The sequence below is a fragment of the Vigna unguiculata genome, chromosome 11 (assembly GCF_004118075.2).
Source record: "Vigna unguiculata cultivar IT97K-499-35 chromosome 11, ASM411807v1, whole genome shotgun sequence".
In the NCBI taxonomy this organism is placed as follows: Eukaryota; Viridiplantae; Streptophyta; class Magnoliopsida; order Fabales; family Fabaceae; genus Vigna; species Vigna unguiculata.
The window spans coordinates 27892869-27913515 of record NC_040289.1 but is presented as its reverse complement, the minus strand read 5'-3'; the positions used below and the strand labels follow the sequence as shown (position 1 = coordinate 27913515).

The window sequence follows — 20647 nt, the reverse complement described above, 5'->3', positions numbered from 1 at the left end:
CATTTTACTATAATTGAAATATAATTTTATATTAATTAAAGAGGTTAACATTTGTTAACGTGGTGTAGGAACAAAATTACAAAACAACTTAAAATCGTATCAACTTGTTAATAAAAAAAGAAACTATAAATACTATGATGAAAAATTTTAAAAAATTGGAGTATTTAATAAAAGAATTAGATTTAATAGCAATGGACTTGGCATTTAATTTAATTAAGTCTAAAATGTACTGTAAAAATTCAAATATTAATTATTAATATGAAGTAATTGAGTTCAACCCTAGAAACAAATCATCAATTTCGTAAACCTTCGCGAAGATTCTCGAATATGATTAAGTAGTTATAATTTTTTTCCTTTTTACTATTCCGGCACCTTGTGATGGAGCAGACCATGTTCTTGTTAAGCAAGAAAGATACGGTGATGAAATACGGTCGTGGATCACACGCACCCAACAGAGGCACCAAATTCGCTTCACCGTTATCAACTTCGTAGCTCACTTCACTTTCCTATTCTCGACAGAGAATATGGTGCTTCCCGTGGTGAAGCTGGCAACACTCGCTCTCAAAACCGCGTGTAAACCAATCGCCAACAGGCTCAAGAAGGAGGCCGGTTACCACCCCAAGTTCCGCAGCTTCATCATCGCCATTGCCAGGTCCCACTTTCCTTTCTCCCGCTCGCACGTGTCTTCTTTCCGTTTTCACACTCACACGTGCTTTATCCTGTGCTGTGTGTGACTCTGGTTCTTCCTTGGCTCAGGCCAATCACAGATTGACGACGACAGTGCAGAGAAGAATCTATGGTCGTGCCACTGATGTTGCAATCCGTCCTTTGAACGAGGAGAGGGCTGTGCAAGTTGCTGCCGATTTGCTCGGAGAACTCTTCGTGTTCTCGGTAATGATAACATAATGATGTTGTTCTTCCTACCATTATTACCATGTTCGTTCTGTGTCACGAATTGTCTTCAACCTGTTTGTGTGTTTTACTGTTTGATCATCACTGAATTCTGATAGAAGGAAATCCCACTTTGATTAGTGATAAAGCTAAAATAGCGTTTACGTGCTTGACAAATCTTAAGGTATTTTTGGATAAACTTTTTTCATAAAGATAAAAAGAAAATTTGTAAATAAACTAAAACTAATTTATATATAAATTAGAAAATAAGAGAAACTAATATGAGAGATTTTTATAAATTAATTTGTATACAACTTAATTTTATGGAGAAACTAATTTTGTTTTTCTTTCTTATTTTATTCTTCTATAAGTATTTGTGTGAATTTTATAGAAACATACTCTTAGATAAAGAATTAACATTTTAATTGAGTTAGGTTCGAGTCCAAATTATAAGACAGTGCCGAAGCTTATCAGTGTGGTTGTTTTGGGCATGTCGGTTTGTTTTTTATTGGGTTATTATCAATTTTACAAATTTCACGCTTGCAATAGTGTTCGGTATAGTATGTATACAATTCAATGGACATGTTCCCCCATTGTTTTAAGACTTCGTCTCAGACTAATCCGACTCTTTTGAAAGGTACTAAAGTCTGGTCAAGTATTGTTTCTACCAAAGATAGAAATTGGGTTTTGTTAAAACAATTCCACCTTAGATTCAACATATTAGTTACTTGTTCCCAATGTATCCGTATAGACATGAGTAAGAGGCAATCTTTACCCCATTAACTAGTTGAGTCTTGTTGAACTGTTGTGCATGATAGTGAGTTAAATTCTTCATGGGTTCCATTAAAATCATAGTTGCATCTCACAATTATTTTAGCAGTGTGCGGTCTTTCTTTTAGATGATGACAATGTCATCTCTGTGCTCCGCAGAATAAATATTTTGCGCTAAACTTGACTAAATGACATCCATTTTAGCAACTTGAAGAGGTGCCACGATCGTGATTATATTCACTTTCTCAGCACCATCTGTCTCTTGGATGTGGCCATTCTGTTGTAATGACTCTTTGTTGTATTTTTTATTGAATGTTTGTATTGCTAGATATATAAAAAAAATCGTTCACCTGCCTTCTTGTAATTACTTAAGAGTTGGGATGCTTAGTTTATGACATGATTTTACACTCTTTATGATAAGGTTGTTTAGAGCTCAGTCCTTGTTTTCATGTTCTTCTGAGTGATCATTACGTGAGGTTCCTTTAGTTAGAAATCTTATAGAGTAGTTGGTTGATGACTACTGTAATTGTGTTACTTGTCTTCCAACTAGTTAGGTGGAGGCCCAAAATGTTTAGAGAAAATACTCCGAGTTCTATTTTTTTTTTTTGAATAAGAGTACTCTGGACCAATATTGAAGAACTTTGACAACCATTTGAATCTCTACAAATGACACTTCTGTTCATTAAACTGACTGACCCTTTAGATAATTGTGTTAAAATATTTCCTTTAAAAGGAGAGAAGGGATAACTTATGTTATAGAAGAGTTGGTCGACCTTATTTCAAACTTTGCAGGACATATATAAGATTTCATAGAAACAAAGATCAAGTAGTTTGTTTGCATTTTTTGCCCCGTGTTTGTTTTCATGTTGAAAGAGGAGTGTCCAGTTTGGTTAGCTTTTATCCAAGTAGAGATGAGATAATCAGTTGTCCGATATTTAATATTTCCTTCGAAAGGAATACTATTAATGAATGATAGCCATATATGGCAGGGGAAGCTACCGTTTTTAAATATATGCACAAGGTATTGGGAATCTAATTAATAGATTCGACTTGTGCAGAAACTCCTTGGATAAATATTTTGTTGGGAAGGTTTGAGCTACTCAATAGTAGATGTTCATGCAATTCACTGCCCAAAAATCCGTTCATGTTAGCTTGCTTTTTATTGCCTCTGGTATTAAATTAAGTTCCGGTTAATTCTAGGATGTTTTTAAGAAAGTGCTTATGTACTTTCCAATTTACTCCCATGAGGCGCCAAAGCCAAATAGAGCCATTCTACGAAAAGCTATCTATGGCCTCTGTGTGTAGGTTTTGCCATTGTCTAAAAGCATTTGTAAATTTGTGTAAGCTAGGCTCTTAATGGACTTCCCTTGTCTAATAGAAGAGAAGAAAAAGATTTAAACCAGAAAATAAGATTTGAATTATCTTATTTGAGGGTGTGAAAGAGCCCTCTAGGAGCAAAGTTGTTCTAATATTGAAAACTACTAGGCTTCATATGTATTGAGAAAGAAATATCTGTATGAATGGTAGCATTCAAGATTGATGTCGACCATATGAAGATTGTGATTTGATAACCAATGTGAACTTGTTTGACTTCTAATCCCATTTTATTTTTTTGCGATTTTAAACTGAATATTGCAAATATATATAAACTGAATATTGCAAATATATATGTAAGAAGTTCTTCCCATAATTTGTAGAATTTCCACTTGCTTTCAGGATTAATTAATAGCATGCTGAGAATTATCCATCTGTGCCATCTATCAATATTTGTGCCATCATCAGTTTGTCTTCCTCATAACATAAAGCAGGAGGTTTTGCACAACATAAATTTAATTTCCTTCTATTTAGGTTGCTGGAGCTGCTATCATTTTTGAGGTGCAAAGAAGTTCAAGATCAGAAGCAAGAAAAGAAGAAATACGTAGACAGGAAATACAGGTTGTCTTTCTGCCTTCTCTGTTATAGATGATCCTTTGTGAGGTTGAAAAGTTGAGGGATTCATTGAAGAAAAGTTGGTCTTCTTGTAATCATTTATTTTCTCTGAATGCTATGAAGGATGGAGGTTTAAATTTGGATTTTTCCCATCACATCTAGGTTATACTTTTACCTACCTATTTATTTAGTCTTCTTTACTTCCATTGGAATTGGAGGAAAAAGTTATTGGGGGACCAAAAATATTCTAAATCTCAAGGACGCACGCAATTTTTTGTGACTTTGCACTTTTGCAGGCAATAAAGACGAGGAATGAAGAGTTGGCTAGAGAAATTGAACTTCTTGCACACAAACTTGAAGAGCTGGAACAGCTTTCTAGAGCCCGAGGATTATTTAGCACTCTTAACTTCGGACCCACTCATGTCTCCGAAAATAGAAAATCCAATTGATTGTTGCAATTCAACATTGACCACAGATTTTGTTTAACAAACCATTGCTCTTGGTTTGCAAAGAAACATAACTGATAAAATAGCAGAGCATATAAATTCTCCCTGCTAACTACAATTTTCAAGGCTTTGGATGATCTATACATATGTTTCGTGCAAAATTTTCTTTTTTTACTGCTCTCACCCTCATGGTAGCTCAAATGATATTGTAATTTGGAACAATTGTCTGATATTCTATAAAACAAATACAAATCTGATCCAAGTTGTTTCCTAGGCTCTTAAAGTACTACATATAAAATATAACCTTAAATGAGTTAGACTTCATGATATAATTTATATTGATGTTCTGCAGTGGCACCTGAAATACCAGAAAAAAAAATACAGTGCAATTTATAGAAAACAACCGAAATACAGTGCAATGTAAAAGATTCACAAGTTTTCCTTTGATTCAAGTTACAACCGAGGCACAGAGAACATTCGGTTCTTTCTCTGATGTAATCTCAATCATGTTTGATCTACCCATTTATGCAGTTTTATAAACAGCAGAAATATACAGCATAACACAAAGGATAAAACCGTAATGACGGAATGCAACGTATAAGAACATGTTATTTATTTTGCAAATATTTGGAGGTAAAAGGTGATGCAATCATCCTTTTTTTCCTTTTAGTTGTTATAATTAAAGAATACATAATTGTTTTTAATTAATTTCTAATAATTTTTACTTTTTTTGAATGTATATTTCATTGATAAAGTTACATTTTAAATTAAAATTATTTTCTTCTTTAAGTATTAAATATATTTTTTGTTTACAGCTCATTACCGATCTTATTTTTTCAATGAAATTATCTTTCTATAATGTTTTATATTTTTTGTAAGAAAATTAAATATAATATTTTTTTTTGCCATTTTCTAAATATTATGTATGACATGCAATGATACATTTAAAGGGATTTTACTTTAATTTTTAGAATTACAAAATTAAAATTTAAGATTAAAATAAATAATCTAATCAAATATATTGAAGTGTCATAAATATTATAATTGTTCTCGGTGAGATTTAAGCGTAGGTCGATGACAAGATCTTATAGTGACTTGAATATTTCTAATTGTTGGAATTAAATTCCTGTTTATCAGGAAGGGAAGATCCACACAGTACTTCATGCTAAAATATCGTACTTACAAGGTATCTGAGTTCTACAAAATCGGTTATAAAATAAAAAATAATAAAAATTTATCATATTTATTCTTAACCAGTATATTCGATTGATATATAATATTAAAAGATATTTATAATATATTCAAATTACCTAAATTTGACTATATATTATCTTAATATACAATAATTACATCAATAAATATATCTATTAATATTATTTATCCATACTGGATCGATATTAAATAAGCCTTAAATGACTATGCTCTTAAATATATTTATGAGACGGGGTTACAAGCACAAAATTTCTCTTAAAAGTATAATGAATATCTAAACGGCTCGCTTAACTGTATTTTGTTTTGGTGAATTAAGGACTCATTTACTGTGACACAATATGATAAGGGAATAATTAGAAAAGGCACAGACCAAAATTTCTTGCGTCTAATTGAAGTTTCCAAGATGCAAAAGATCACCACATCATTAATAATAATAATAATTATTATTATATTATTATTAATAACTACAGAAACAAAAATAAAAATCTGAAATTCAACGTAGAGAATTGAGGGCTTCCATTTCAACTATCGGCTTTTCTGAGTCTCTCTCGTCGTGAGCTGATCCCAGTGGAGCCGTCATCTACAGTCACCTTTCCCCTTTCTACGTCGTCGTTTTGCACCCCATTGCTCCCTTCTCTCCAATTCAAGACCAAAGGTAAAATACACCTCGAGCTAATTTCGGTTTTAAGTTCAACGCAGATGTAGAAAGCCCCAAACTTGGTCAATTGGGTTGCTGTTTTTCATTTGGGTGCACCGTCAATGTTGATTTTTTTTGTCACTTTTTTATTTATTTTTTATTTTACTGATGAGTTTTATTGTGGATTGTGGTTTGATCAGTGTCATGCATAAAACCAGATTCTGTTATATACATTTTTGTGAAAAACTTTTGTCTAAGTTAGCCCAATGCTTACGAACTGAATCAGCCTCGGTTGCATGTTACATTTTCAAGATTTTTCTGTTGTGATTTTATTTAATTGTACTCATTAGGGCCCTACATTGGTTATCGTGTGATAATTGTTTTAGGAAGGTATGATGAGAGAAAGTTCCAAGGGCAAGTTTGGATCTTCTTCTATTCAATCCATGAAGGAGAAGGAAAAACACCTGGTGGATAAAATTCAAGGGATTTTCAGCAATCTTCAGTGTGCAAGAAAAGAGGGCAGGGGTAATGACATTGTGATCTTTGAGGAGCAGATGCATCAGCTGCTCCGCGAGTGGAAGGCGGAACTGGAGTCTCCAGCGACCTCCTTAGCTGTATGTATTTAGGTTTTCAGACATGGCCGATTATTATGTCTGTGCTTTCTTTGTTCATCTCAAAGAGAGTTGATGGTTGTTGTAATATATTCTGGCAATAACATTCTGTAGGATGGAAGCTTTGATTCGTTTACCAGTGAACTTGCCCAACTGTTGCAAGTGATTGAGGAGAAAGATGATGCAACTAGTCCATTAACAAAACCTGGGCCATTGAAGACTGAGCTCCAAACAAGTAACACTAGTGACAACAATTTTCAGTTTTTTCAGGAGGTAAGTTTCTTTAACTAGTGCAGGACTTATTTTTATATTTATGGTTTGTTGCCTTACCCTATTCACTAAAATTTACCAGTACTTTTTTTGTTTATTTTACTTGTTGGCTGTATGCTTTTGATATAATTGCTTATGGTTGAAGATGGAAATCATGTGTTTTGTTAATCTATATAAGTATTTTCTGAATGGCATCAACCATATGGAAAAATTTGCCAAGGCCAGGTGAAGCTTCTGATTACTGGCTATGAATTTTAGAGGTGTAAAAGTAGAAGGATTATATGTTTTAACACTGGCGGATTTGGTTATATCATGCCAACACAGGACTTGATTCATGACATTTATCGAAATTGCTCACTTCAAATAGTTCGAGTGCTTTTCTCGGTGCTAGATAGTTAACAAAAAACAAAAAACCAAGGAGAACGTTTGAAGTTATGAAATCCATTGGTTAAGATATTTTTCCAACTTTTTGTTTGTAGAGAAATTGAACAACAGTCCTACACCATAACCCTACCCAAATAGTATCGCTTGAGTCCAAGTGCAGGGAACATCAAGTTGTTGAAAGTTTTAGTGACAACATGCGGCCTCGTTTACATTTTTATTTAGGTTGCTTCGAACTTTTCAAACTTCATTGGTTGAGGAAGAGATACAGAAAAGTGAACCCTTATAAAATACATCTAGCTAGGAATGATTAATTTCTTAATTGGTTAACGCTTGAGTGGTTTGTAGTTCCTAAAACAAATTCCTCTTTTGTAATTTTCTCAACAACAAAAAAAGAACTAGTGCACATGTATAAAGACATACAACATGCATGAACCAAATATTCTATTTTTGTTTAGTAATATTTCTGTGCTTTAATAATTGGCACTTGGTATCTTGCAGAAGCATTTTGATGACAACCAACCTCTAGGTCATAATTTCGAAGGCTCTGCTTCAACTCTGTACAACAATGCTTTTAATAACTCAGATATGGAACAGCTGGATTTTCATCCATTCAGTTTAAATCAAGATATGAATCACAACCAAGTTGGTCACAACTCTGATTTGATTGGTCAGGTGGATTTATATCAGGACCTGGGGCATAACACAGAAATTAAACACTCAGAATCAAATCAATTTAGCATAGAAGGTTTTGATTGTAGCCAATTCTTTGGAGCCGAGGATACTGTGCATCATGGAGAAAACATTATACCTAACATTCTTCCAAATATCTGCCCTCCACCATCTGCTTTCTTAGCTCCAAAATGTGCCCTGTGGGACTGTTTCAGACCCGCTCAAGGGGTAGAATGGTGCCTGAACTACTGTAGCAGTTGTCATGAGCTGTTGGCAAATAATGAGGGTCTTCCTGGCATGACTCCAATTTTACGACCAGGGGGCATTGGTGTAAAAGATGGTCCTTTGTTTGCTGCTGTTCTTGCGAAGACGCAGGGAAAGGAAGTGGGCATCCCCAGTTGTGAAGGCGCTGCGTCAACTAAATCTCCCTGGAATGCTCCAGGTGAGTACACAATTTATTACCTCTCTGTTGTATATCACTGCTTCATTTTAGGATAAAGAATACACACATTGATCGTGTGAAAGTCTTTGACATTGTTTATCCAATCAGAGACTTTTATGTATTGTAAGTTTGTCAATTGTATAAGAGTACCATAAAATTATACTAAGAATAATTTGGCTGATAATGTAAATTTTTTTACATTGACTGTGTGTATGAATTAAACTCTTAATTATGTTGAATTGTTCATTAAAGCTTCTCAAATTCTACCTGTAGGCTTGTCTAATGAATGTGTTATGGAAGAAATTGTCACTGTCCATGTTTTATTGTTTTTCATCTACATTGTTTAGGTTTGAAATGTTACCTTTTTCTGGTGCAGAGTTCTTTGATCTTTCTTTTCTTGAGGGTGAAGCTGTTAGGGAGTGGCTATTCTTTGACAAGCCTAGAAGGGCATTTGAAAGTGGAAACAGAAAACAAAGATCACTTCCAGATTACAGCGGACGCGGTTGGCATGAATCAAGGAAGCAGGTGATGAAAGAACATGGAGGACAAAAGAGGTCCTATTACATGGACCCCCAGCCTCTTAGTTATCTGGAATGGCATTTGTACGAGTATGAGATCAACAACCACGATGGTTGTGCATTATACAGACTAGAATTAAAGCTTGTTGATAAAAAGAAAAGTCCTAAAGGAAAAGTGACCAAGGAATCTCTTAATGATTTACAGAACAAGATGGGACAGCTTACTGCTGCTGTTCTATCATCTGATGATGGAATATCCATCAAGGGAAAAACAAATGCCAAGTCTGAGAATGATGGATCTCCAGAAAAGTAAATCAATACTAAGTTTGGCGATTTTACCATATGACTGACAAACTTGTACATATTTGAGGATATATCACAGCATGTGAAAGTTTCTTACTTTCCTTGAACAAGGTAAAAGGTAAATGGAATTCTCTTTTGGTAGAAGGAGCTCATACTCTTGTGCTGAATTTGTCGTTGATTATACTTTTGATATTTGCGTTATTTGAAGTCTACTCATAAGAAACTCGTTATGTGCTTCATAGATTAGAAGTTAGATCTATGGTGTTAAGAAGACTCTGCATACTTTCTGACGGGTCTTTCTGATGGGTCAGTGGAAGACTCTGCAACTTTCTGACATATTCTTAAACTAAGTAGCATTTATTTGGTTGTAAATGTTCTCTAAAGGTTGGATTATTTTTAACGTATAAAAGTAGTACAATGCTGCAATTCCACGAGGCAATGCAAAATGTCAGTTTTCAATTTATTGAAATGGAGCAATTTTCGATGTTTGTTTTTTGAAGAAAACGAGCTAAATAAAAACGAAAATGATATTTTGACACGATATTTTAACTCATTTTTTACATAATCTACGTGTCGATTATGAAATTGATTTTTTAATTTTTGTTTTCTGTGATGCTCACACGTGGTATTGGGGTCAAAAGTTTTTGTCTTTGGCAGCTTCTTTCATTGGTGGTTCATGTATCTGTCTTCATCTTGCATAAATTGGTAGAGCATTTGGACATTTTTGAGTGTGGGTGTTCCAGAGTATCGAGTTCCTTACGAAATTGGAAGCATTGCCCTCTCTGAGTGTGACACTGTATCTTTGGTTAATATTTCTCGTTTGATTTTTCGGAGTGTGCTTTGCCTTTTGTCCCAAATAAATGTCACAAGACCAACTTAAATTATTTTGTTATTGACAATAATAATTAAAGTGAAGTGTTTATGGACCCAAAGTATGAATTCCCTTCACTGTTGTTCCAAAAAATGCCATTGCAGACATATGTGGGAAGCTTAGTGCAAAGAAATGGGAAAAAACACTTCATTGTTGTCCCAATGAAATGGTTCATATACACTTCAATTTAATTATTATTGCTAATAACAAAGTAATTTATTTAATTATTATTGCTAATAACAAAGTAATTTAAGTGGGTGTTGTGACATTTTTTTGGGACAGAAGGCAACTTACACCCAAAAAAATCGAACAAGAAATATTAACCAACAATACAGTGCATGCATAATACACCCACAAAAAATCGAACAAGAAACGTGAAGAAGGAGATGAAACTCACGTTCAAACAACAAACAATACTTCCAAATTCTTGAGGAACTCAATATTCTAGAACACCTAACTAGAAAAATGTGTGAATGACCTACCAATTTCTGAAGAAAGACAAAGACAATACACGAACCATCAATGTAAGAGAATGGTCCATGGTTGCAGGAAGTGAACAAAGGAATGCCTTGGAGAAAATGAAAGAATGCCCTACTTTTCACTGTTTTGAAAAATGTTTCCACTGCGTAAGTGAAGTATTAAAAGAGTCAAAAAAATTGTGTCAAAATATATTTTCGGCTTCTGTTATTTATTTATTCACTACTTTTGTTTAACTTATTTGTGTATACAAATAATTCTATGTATAGGTAGTGTTTGCATGTGTGACTTTCGTTTAATTTTTTTATCTAATGTTCTTTTTTTTTTTAATTTTCTTAAATCTGTTGTGTTGTTTTTTTTTCTTTTTTCTTTTTTAAGTTGTAAGTGATCTTGTTGGAACTAAGTTATTATTTTTCAATATTATTTATTCTGGGAATGTTTTTTTACTAAATACTAGATTAACGAATTTACCGTTTTGATTAGAAAATAAACAAAAATTGAGGAAACAATTTTTTTTCAACCAAAAGAAATATAGAATATTACTTAAATACATATAAGCAATATGTAAGATAAAAAAATATTTATGAAAATTTGACAAGTTAGTATTATTGTTTAGGTCTTCGCTCTAGTAGTTTATTTATGCAGATAAAAGTAACCTACCTATATAGTACGAGTGAAAACTTAAATGATAATAACCAACTTGTAATACGAGTTTTCAATAAACGTCTTTATTTTTTTTTTCAGTTTATTGAAATAATATTTAGTATTTCTTTTAGTTAAGAAAAATAAATATTATTTCTAATGAGTTATTCCTTAATAATTGGTGATACTCCCTAATATTTTTTATAAACATGTTCTGTTATTATAATTGATTTTGTTACCATAATTATAATATCTGTGTGTATAGATATTGTGGTTGAAACAACACTAAAGGGGCAAGAATTATGTTTCTACTGCATCTAATAGTCTCACATCGCTTAGAAGTCGAGGCCTAAGGTAGTTTAAATACCCCTTCCTCATTTCACCCTCCAAGGCGCCTTTTAAGGATAAAACAGTGACGGAGCCACGCTCTAAGCGGACAATACTTCAGATGCATGGTGATTGACTCTAACGATGTTACTCGGTGAACTTGGGATCGGAATAGTGGCACCCACTGTGGGACCAATATCGAGGTTTTACATTCGAATTATCGGTCCCTTAAGCCCTTTATTGGGGATAACCTGTTCATTCCCCATAGACCTCAACTAGGGGGCTTATGTTCCTACAACACCCAATAGTCCTACATCGCTTAGAAGTCAAGGCTAAGGTGGTTTAAATACCCCCTTCTCCTTCCACCCTCCAAGACGTCTTTTAAGGACAAAATCGTAACGAAGTCATGCTCCAAAGCGGACAATACCTTCGATGCATGGTGATTGATCCTAACGACATCACTTGACGGACTTAGGATCGAAACAAATTACATTGCCAATTCTTCTTTATGGTACCAAAGCTTTCTCTGATATTACCAAAATGACGAACGAAGTGAAGGTGACAAAGACAATCTCACCTTATAGTGGCAGACTTTGGTGAATCTCTTAAATAATGTCAAATTAGGCACTATTGAAAAGCTAATTGGTAAGCGTAATTCTACTCAATGGATTATCGACATAGGTGCTTCTCGTCAAATGACAGGAAAGTTAGAATACTTGACTGATGCGAGAAATGTCTTGGAATGTCTAGTAGGGCTTCCAAATGGAAAATATTTTTTTTCTATTAAGGAAGGAATGGTGGTGCTAAGTGAAACATTAAAATTAAGCAATGTTCTTTATGTGCCTAACTTGAAATGCAATCTGATTTTAGTATCACAATTTATTGATGAATTAAACTATATGGCCCAATTTACTAACAAATTTTTGTGTTATCAAGGACCGTATCTCGAGGATGGTGATTGGAACATGTGAACAAAGAGAGGGGGTTTACTATCTTCAAGGAATGAATTTTGTTACTATTGTTGCTGTAAAATCTAAGAATGATTTCGATTTATGGCATAGAAGACTTGGACACCCTTCTTGTAAGGTTGTAGGGCTTATTCCAAATATTGGTGTTAGTAGAAATAATGCACTGTGCAATAAAACTTGTGATGTTTGTCTTAGAGCAAAGCAATGTCGAGAAACTTTTCCTCTCATTATTAATAAAACAGTGGAAATTGTCAACTAATTCATTGTGACTTGTGGGGACCCTATCGAGCTTTTTCTCATTGTGGTGCTCGATATTTTTTTACCATTGTAGATGATTATTCACGAGTTGTATGAATTTATTTGTTGGAAGAAAAGAAAGAAATTTTCACATGCTTGATTCAATTCTTTGCTATGGTGGAGCGCCAATTTAACAAACAAGTGAAACTTATGCGTAGTGATAACAACACATACTTTGTTTGCATGAATAATACGGGATTATGCATGAAACATCTTGTACATGAACTCCTCAACAAAATGGGCGAGTAGAACGAAAGCATAGACATATTCTCAATGTTGCTCGTGCACTACGCTTCCAAGCTAATCTTCCTATTGAATTTTAGGGCGAATGTGTTCTAATTGCAGGATACTTAATCAATTGCACACCCTTAATTGTATTAAATGGAAAAACTCCATATGAAATGCTCTATAGCAAACCACCCTTTTTTAATCATGTACATGTGTTTGGGTGCTTGTGTTATGTTCATAACCAAGACACTAAAGGGAACAAATTAGTTGTAGTCGAAGGTGTGTTTTCTTGGGATATCCATATGGTAAAAAGGGTTGGAGGGTGTATGACTTGGAATTGGATGTGTTCCTAACATCTAGAGATGTCATGTTCTCTAAAAATAAATTTCCCTATGTTGAAACACAGTCCTTAGCATCTGAACTGTCTGACACAAAACCGAATAGTTTTGTACCTTGGAACAATGTTGATAACACCGGTGAAATAGAGATTGTGTAGGTTGATTCTCTGCAAGAACCAGAAAACTTGCTTACTGACGTTCTTGATGCTGAGACAAATACAACTAACAAGAGGGACTTCAACACTAAGGTGAATGAGCAACCTTTGGGTCATAGATGTCATGCTTAAATATCGTCCACTCGATTGTGAGGTTTTGTGACAAATGCCATCTGCAACATAGACCCCTCTCCCACTTCGCTTGCTGCCTCTCACACCTCAGGTACACCTTATCCTATAACACATAATGTTAATTATGACAAGTTCTCTATACACAACAGACATTTTATGGCAGCTGTCAGTGTAAGCACTAAACTTAAGTCATTTGCTGAAGCCATGAAAGATGACCGATGGAAGCAAGCCATGCAGACCGAGATAGAAGCATTGGAGAATAATGGGACCTGGACGTTAGAACCGTTGCCACCTGGCAAGAAAGCAATTAAGAGCAAGTGGATTTACCGAATCAAGTATAAATCTGATGGTTCGGTTGTGTGGTTTAAAGGTCGTCTAGTAATACTAGGAAATAACCAAGTTGAAGGACTTGACTATGCTGAAACCTTCGCTCCTTTTGCAAAGATGGTAATTGTGCACATCTTTTTAGCTATTGCAACTGCTAGAAATTGGGAGCTTCATCAAATTGATGTTCACAATGCTTTTTTTTCATGGGGACTTGGAAGAAGAGGTGTATATGAAACTTCCTTTAGGATTTCGATATGGAACTTCAGGCAAAGTTTGTAGACTTCACAAGTCATTGTATGACTTGAAACAAGCTCCTTGATGTTGGTTTGCAAAATTTTCTAGTGTTTTGAAACATTATGGATTTACGCAATCTGCTTACGATCATTCATTATTTACATTGCAACATAAAAATGTGCAACTCCATGTGTTGGTCTATATGGATGATCTCCTTATTTCTGGCAATGATGATGTTGCTATCAAAGCCTTCAAAACATACTTGTGTGCATGTTTTCATATGAAAGACCTTAGACCGTTGAAATATTTTCTAGGCATTGAGGTGACTCGTAACTCTACTAGAATTTTCTTGTGTCAACGAAAATATGCGTTGGATATTATATCTGAAGCTGGATTGTTAGGAGCTAAGCCTGTTGGCTTTCCCATGGACCCTCAACACCACCTATCTTTAGCTGAAGGTGCTCTTCTTCTAGATCCAAAACAATATTGAAGGTTGGTCGGACAATTAATTTACCTGTTTATTATTAGGCCTGAACTTTCTTATTGTGTGTATACACTTGCATAGTTCATGCAACATCCTCGATAGGAACATTAGGAGGCTGCCCTACGTGTTGTGCGTTTTTTGAAGGCTAATCTTGGACAAGAAATTTTGTTAAGTGTTGAATGTGATTTACAAATCTATGCTTTGTGTTACTCAGATTGGGCTGGTTTTCCTTTGACTAGAAAATCTCTTACTGGTTGGTTTATTCTTCTTGATAATTCACCCATCCCATGGAAAACTAAAAACCAACACACCGTGTCTCGTTCTTTCGCAGAAGCAAAATATCGTTCTATGGCTACTACCATTTGTGAGCTAAAATGGTTGAAGGAACTTTTATCATGTTTTGGTATCAATCATCATAGCCCTATAAAACTCTATTGTGATAATCAATCTGCTTTTTACATTGCTGTTAATCCTGTTTTTCATGAGCACACCAAACATATCAAAGTGGACAGTCACTTTGTCCGTGATGAACTTTTGCGAGGAACTATTGCTACCGGTCCAGTGCCTTCTCATGCTTAACAAGCATATATCTTCACCAAGGCTTTAGGAAAAACTCAATTTGAATGTGCTCTTTCCAAGTTGAGCATTTGTAATCCATATATCCTAACTTGAAGGGGGGGGGGGGGTAATAAGATATCCCTTCATAATTGTTGATACTCCATAATATTCTCCATAAATATTCTCTATTATTATAATTGGTTACCACAATTATACTATTTGTTATAATTGTGACAATTTGTACAAATTATATTTAGGAATAGTTTAAATGTAAATAACATAGATTGAAGTAGTTAGTTATGTAATCTTTGTGTATATATGTTGTGGCCGGAACAACAATAAAGGGGCAATAATTACATTGCCAATTCTTCTTTAATTTCCTCAATTTTATTTATTTTCTAAAAATTCATTAAATTCAATAAAAAATATAATTTAGTAAGAAAATATGGATTGAAAGAATATTACCAAAATGATAATATTAAATAAAAAATTAAAAAACAACTTGGAGCCAATAAAATCGCTTTCAATTTAAAACAAAAATGTGGTTGCATATATAAAAATTTTCACATACTTTATTTTAGAAAATAAAAAAAAAACAAAAATAAGCTAAAAATAAACTACATAGAAGCTTTTCTTAATAAATTAAAAAAAAATACAAATAACAGAAGTAGTGATATAAAGGATGACTTTTATGAAGAAAAAAAAAACGTGCTTGAAGCATTATTTATACTAAAAAAATAGGGAAAATGAGATGTAGAAGCATTATTTCTATTTAGAAAAAAAAAAACAATGTATGCAAATTCATTTTTTAGTAATAAGAGGAATAAGGAAAGTCATTAGTACAAATCATTAATTTTGAGCTTTTGCATCGTGCAGATTCGCTAGACGAGCAAATGACTCGCCTAGCTAGTGCCACAATTAATTTTAACATAGACTTTCTTTCGTTGGGCGAGCAATTCTTTAGCTGGCCAAGTTCGATATTCCAGCTTTGAGTCATCTAGGAAAAAAATTCAATTCCCACTATGTTAACCGTCAGATGGAGCTGAAATTTTATGCTTTGTTTTGGCTGTTGGGATCTTTGTTTGAAACTCTATAGCGAGAGAAAATTTTCTTGTAAGGTTCTCGTAGATTAGGTTGTTGACAGTTTTGACCTATGCCACTTAATTAGTACATAACTTTTTCTACAGGTATCCAATTAGGTTAATACTTTTTGCATTGAGTTTATGAATAAATTATCTTTAATTTGAATGTAAGAACATATTTTTTTGGAGTTTTGTACAAGCTATAGTTTTATTTGTAAAAACCTCCAACCATTTTGCATATGTGCTGTTAAGTTATTATGTAATATATTTGGTGATTATGTGAATGTTGGGGATGATATGAACTTTTGGAATATAATGATGTATGAAAGTGTGATGATGATGACCTTATCAGTGGATATGTGTGTTATATATTAATGATATATTAGACAAGACTTGTTAAATTGTAACCTGAGAATGATGAATGGATTTTCAAGAGAAAATCCTTTTAAAGTATGTGTGCTTTGGTATGCATTGATGTAGGGACTCATAATTTGGAAGCTTATCCTAGAACTCTACTAATCATTCAACTCTATCTTTATGTCTTGGATAAATGTAATAGAAAATCCTAGTGTATGATTTTGTGTTTGAAGTATTAAATATGTGATATTTTCCTTTAGTAGAATCTCTATTAAATAGGATGTTATACATAACGTAAATCTTAAAAGAATTATGTTATGTTGATGAGGATAATTTATATATATATATATATATATATATATATATATATATTACAAGAAAATTATTAAATAATAATTAAATTTAAAGACAAAATTAATTAATTATTATATTGAGTTAGACATAATTTTATAAATTAAAAATTATTAGTATTTAAAATAGTTTCTATTATTAATAAAAATTATAATTAATAATTTATGAATTAAAGTCTAATTTGATTTATAGTATTATCTATCAAAATTTTAGGTACTTACTTACTAATATTGATTTTAAATTAGTCTCTAATTTAAAAATAGAGACTAATTCAATAAGTAGTTAAAACTTAGAGTTAGCGTTAGAGATAATTTAAACTTTAATATATAAACAAATTATACTTTTTATTAATGATAAAATTATTTTAAATATTAATAATTTTTAGTTTATAAAAGTGATATCTAACTTAATCAATATTTAGTTTGATATTTAATGTTTTTCTTGTACTTATACAATGTACTATTTTTATTAATTTTTTATTGAATATTTAATCCAACATCTCAATGTAATATTTTATTATTAAATTAAGATATTTAATGAAAGGAATTATAATAGGTTGATAACCACAATGTTTCTATCCAACTATTTTTAATAATTTTTCATTGAATAATTCAATTTATATTTCAATAAAATATTTTATTATTAAAATAGTTATAAAACGGATGTGTAAAAAGGAAATGATTGTCAGAATATTTTTTCCATCTCAAAAAAATGCATTTAATTACATATGAAGTTGACTTTGTAAATGTAATTAAGCAATTGTTATTTGCATACCACAGTTTCACTAATATGCTTATATTTTTACATTTTGAATACTTTTTCCCATAAAATAGTGTTAAAATTAAATAACTTTTTACATATACAATACAAACGATTTCGTCTGTTTTTTTTTCTTTTTCCGTCATTTATTATCTTTATTCAGGTAGTAAAGAGAGATGATACAGAGATATTGATATATCAAATACTTCATTAATGTTAATTAATTTTTTCTATTTTCATCACTTTATATTATTTATCATATTCAAATTCATCTCCTTTTCTTTCTAACTATTTATGAATAAATAATTCATCTTAACATTTATGGATGTTATGACCAAGTTGATTAATATAATATTATTAAATCAATCACAATATTCAAGATATCTATTTTGGAGTTTGAAACTTGTGTTATAGTTTTGATATTGAAAGACTTTTTAGAAGATAGAAAGAGGAAGCTTTATTAAAATTATTTTTAACTTCTAACACCGTAAGCAACCTCATGTAATAATGAATAAATGAACATCTTTCAGTTTTTTTTTTTTTAATCATGTCTTTGATCTCCATTTTAGAGGCAAAATCTCAATTTAGTATCCTTATTTATAAAAGTCTCAATTTGTTATTTTCTTTTATTAAAATGTCTCAAATGTACTCTTTCTGTTAAGTTGGACTAGACGCCGTTAACTGAATAGTGACGCGACAATGTTGACTAGTGATGGAACTGTGACAAGAAACAGTGACGTGGAAGGTTTTTTTTTTAAATAATAGTGAAATTAAATTAGAATTAGGGTTTCCTTCGACCTCCATCACACATTTCTCTCTCTCCCACTCTCTCTGCGTACTGAATTGGGGAATCTGGGAAAAATGTTCGTGGTATGCTACTGTGTTTAATTGTTTATGCATAATAATTTCATTTTTCTGATATACTCCACTGTTAATCTCTCCCTACATAAACCCTTAGAACACTTCATCATCTTTCTCCAAATCTTCACTTTTTCTCCACTTTCCTCTCATTTCTAATCCGCACTTTCTCTCTTCTTCTCCTTCTTTATTTACTTCTTTTATTCTTCTCTGTTTCCATGGTTTTTCCACTCTTATTTTTTTTTCTTTGCTAGCATATGAACAACTTCACAAACATTAACCTGAAGTTAAGGACGAATTGAATTAACACATCGGGTACATATCAAAATTGTTTAATTTTCAAAATGAACTATTTGTACCCTGTGAAAGAAGAGTACTTTGAATCGCCACCACCATCCTCCTCATCGTCGCCAACGTTTCAAACAGGAGGTGATGAGTCAGTAGTGGTTTCTCTTCCGAGAGCCATGGTTGCAGCGATTTGAGCGAAGGTGTTACTGGTCCATGGTTGATAGAGATTTGCACAGTGGCTGCAAGGTGCTGCTGGTGTTGCAATGGATCTATAGTGGTCCAACTTCATTCTCGCAACCAGATTCGTGGATGGAGAAGGTAGAGATTAGCAAATTTTTTCAATCCTCAATTTCTCCTACCTTTTAAAACCCTAATTCTAATTTAATTTCACTATTATTATTTTTTTTAAAATTTCTCCTTCCACGTCACTGTTCCGTGTCGCAGTTCCACCACTGGTCAACCTTGCCATGTCACTGTTCAGTAAATGGCGTCTAGTCCAACTTAACAGAAAGGACACATTTGAGACATTTTAACAAAAAAAAGGGACCAAATTGAGACTTCTATAAATAAGGGTACGAAATTGAGATTTTGCCACCAAAATGGGGACCAGGTACATAATTATACCTTTTTCTTTTATTTAAATATATTAGTTTCTATATTTTAGTTCAGGTTTCATTTGATCTTTTTCGGTTATTTTTACTTGATTTTTATAGGCTTAAATAATGATTTGTTTCTAGTTTTTGTTCAGTTTTTTTTAATGTGGTCCTACTTTTGTTCTCTTTTTTAATTTAGTTCTAATATTTGTCAATTTTATTTAATTTTGTCATTTTGCTAATACCGTAAAATAGTTAATGAAAGGTGAATGGTAATCGCCACATGTCATTTTGTGATTTTTTTTATTTTTTTAAACTTTTTTTAAACTTTTTTTATTTCAAAAAAATATACAGTGTCAAGTTCATATTATGCCACGTGTTATTTTGTAATATTTTTAGATTTTTTTTTAATTTTTTTAAATGTAATTTTTTTAATTAAAAAAATTTTCACCTGTCAAACCAATATCATGTCACGTGTCAAAGTCAGTTTTTAATATTCAATTTGGGTCATAATATTCGTTATTTGTTTTTAATTTGGTCTTAATTTTTTTAAAAAATATTTAATTTTAACTCAACTCTAATTCTAAAATTAAATATTTTTAACCTCTTAAAATTTTTAATTAATAATGTTATTGTTTTTTTCGTTTTAATTTTAAACTAACTATAATTCTAAATTATAAATATGCATTTCAATAAGAATATCCATATAACATTTATATACAAATTAAATTTTGTCTTAATTTGAAAAGGAACAAAAATACTAAATTTAAAAAAAAATAGGACCAAATTGAAAACAAATAATGAATATTAGGATTAAATTGAATATTAAAAACTGAACTTGACACGTGACATGATATTAACTTGACACGAATTTTTTTTAATTAAAAAAATAAAAAAATCACAAAATGACACGTGGCATGATATGAGCTTTACACGTGCACATTTCTTTTAAAATAAAAAAAATTAAAATTAAACAAATTTAGAAAAAAAAAATTACAAAATAATACATGACGATTACTGTTCACATTCCATTATCTATTTTAACAATATTAACAAAAATATTCAAATTAAATAAAATTGACAAATATTAAAACTACATTAAAAAAGAAAACAAAAATATGAGAAAACATAATCAAAACTAAGACCAAATAATTATTTAAGTCATTTTTATAATATCTAGTCATTTCTAAACTGTATTCATTAATTAGTTAAATGTAACGTGTTTAATACGTAACATT

General features: G+C 32.0%; 2 protein-coding genes across 4 annotated transcripts; both read left to right on the top strand.

Annotated features, from left to right (window-relative positions):
* The first annotated feature begins 328 nt into the window (after positions 1 to 328).
* LOC114168887 (optic atrophy 3 protein homolog) lies at positions 329 to 4210 on the top strand. 2 transcript variants are annotated; one of them, XM_028053856.1, is made up of 4 exons: positions 332 to 650; positions 754 to 891; positions 3511 to 3597; positions 3888 to 4210. In XM_028053856.1, the coding sequence occupies exons 1-4, from the start codon at positions 525 to 527 to the stop codon at positions 4038 to 4040; spliced, it is 504 nt and encodes a 167-aa protein (XP_027909657.1). In that variant the 5' UTR covers positions 332 to 524; the 3' UTR covers positions 4041 to 4210. The 2 variants fall into 2 exon arrangements, 1 of the variants encoding a protein (XP_027909657.1); XR_003600784.1 differs by lacking the exon at positions 3888 to 4210 and having other exon boundaries at positions 329 to 652; positions 757 to 891; positions 3511 to 3730.
* Positions 4211 to 5733: 1523 nt separating this feature from the next.
* LOC114170636 (transcription factor VOZ1-like) lies at positions 5734 to 9455 on the top strand. 2 transcript variants are annotated; one of them, XM_028056159.1, is made up of 5 exons: positions 5734 to 5904; positions 6277 to 6500; positions 6612 to 6770; positions 7650 to 8262; positions 8639 to 9455. In XM_028056159.1, the coding sequence occupies exons 2-5, from the start codon at positions 6279 to 6281 to the stop codon at positions 9091 to 9093; spliced, it is 1449 nt and encodes a 482-aa protein (XP_027911960.1). In that variant the 5' UTR covers positions 5734 to 5904; positions 6277 to 6278; the 3' UTR covers positions 9094 to 9455. The 2 variants fall into 2 exon arrangements, with proteins under 2 accessions (XP_027911960.1, XP_027911959.1); XM_028056158.1 differs by having other exon boundaries at positions 6273 to 6500.
* Positions 9456 to 20647: the final 11192 nt, after the last annotated feature.

Coding starts and splice junctions, on each gene's coding strand:
- LOC114168887 (XM_028053856.1), top strand. CDS start 525: ATGGTGCTTCCCGTGGTGAAGCTGGCAACACTCGCTCTCAAAACCGCG. Junction 651..753: donor GCTTCATCATCGCCATTGCC/AGGTCCCACTTT, acceptor TCTTCCTTGGCT/CAGGCCAATCACAGATTGAC. Junction 3,598..3,887: donor TACGTAGACAGGAAATACAG/GTTGTCTTTCTG, acceptor GCACTTTTGCAG/GCAATAAAGACGAGGAATGA.
- LOC114170636 (XM_028056159.1), top strand. CDS start 6,279: ATGATGAGAGAAAGTTCCAAGGGCAAGTTTGGATCTTCTTCTATTCAA. Junction 6,771..7,649: donor ATTTTCAGTTTTTTCAGGAG/GTAAGTTTCTTT, acceptor GGTATCTTGCAG/AAGCATTTTGATGACAACCA. Junction 8,263..8,638: donor ATCTCCCTGGAATGCTCCAG/GTGAGTACACAA, acceptor TTTCTGGTGCAG/AGTTCTTTGATCTTTCTTTT.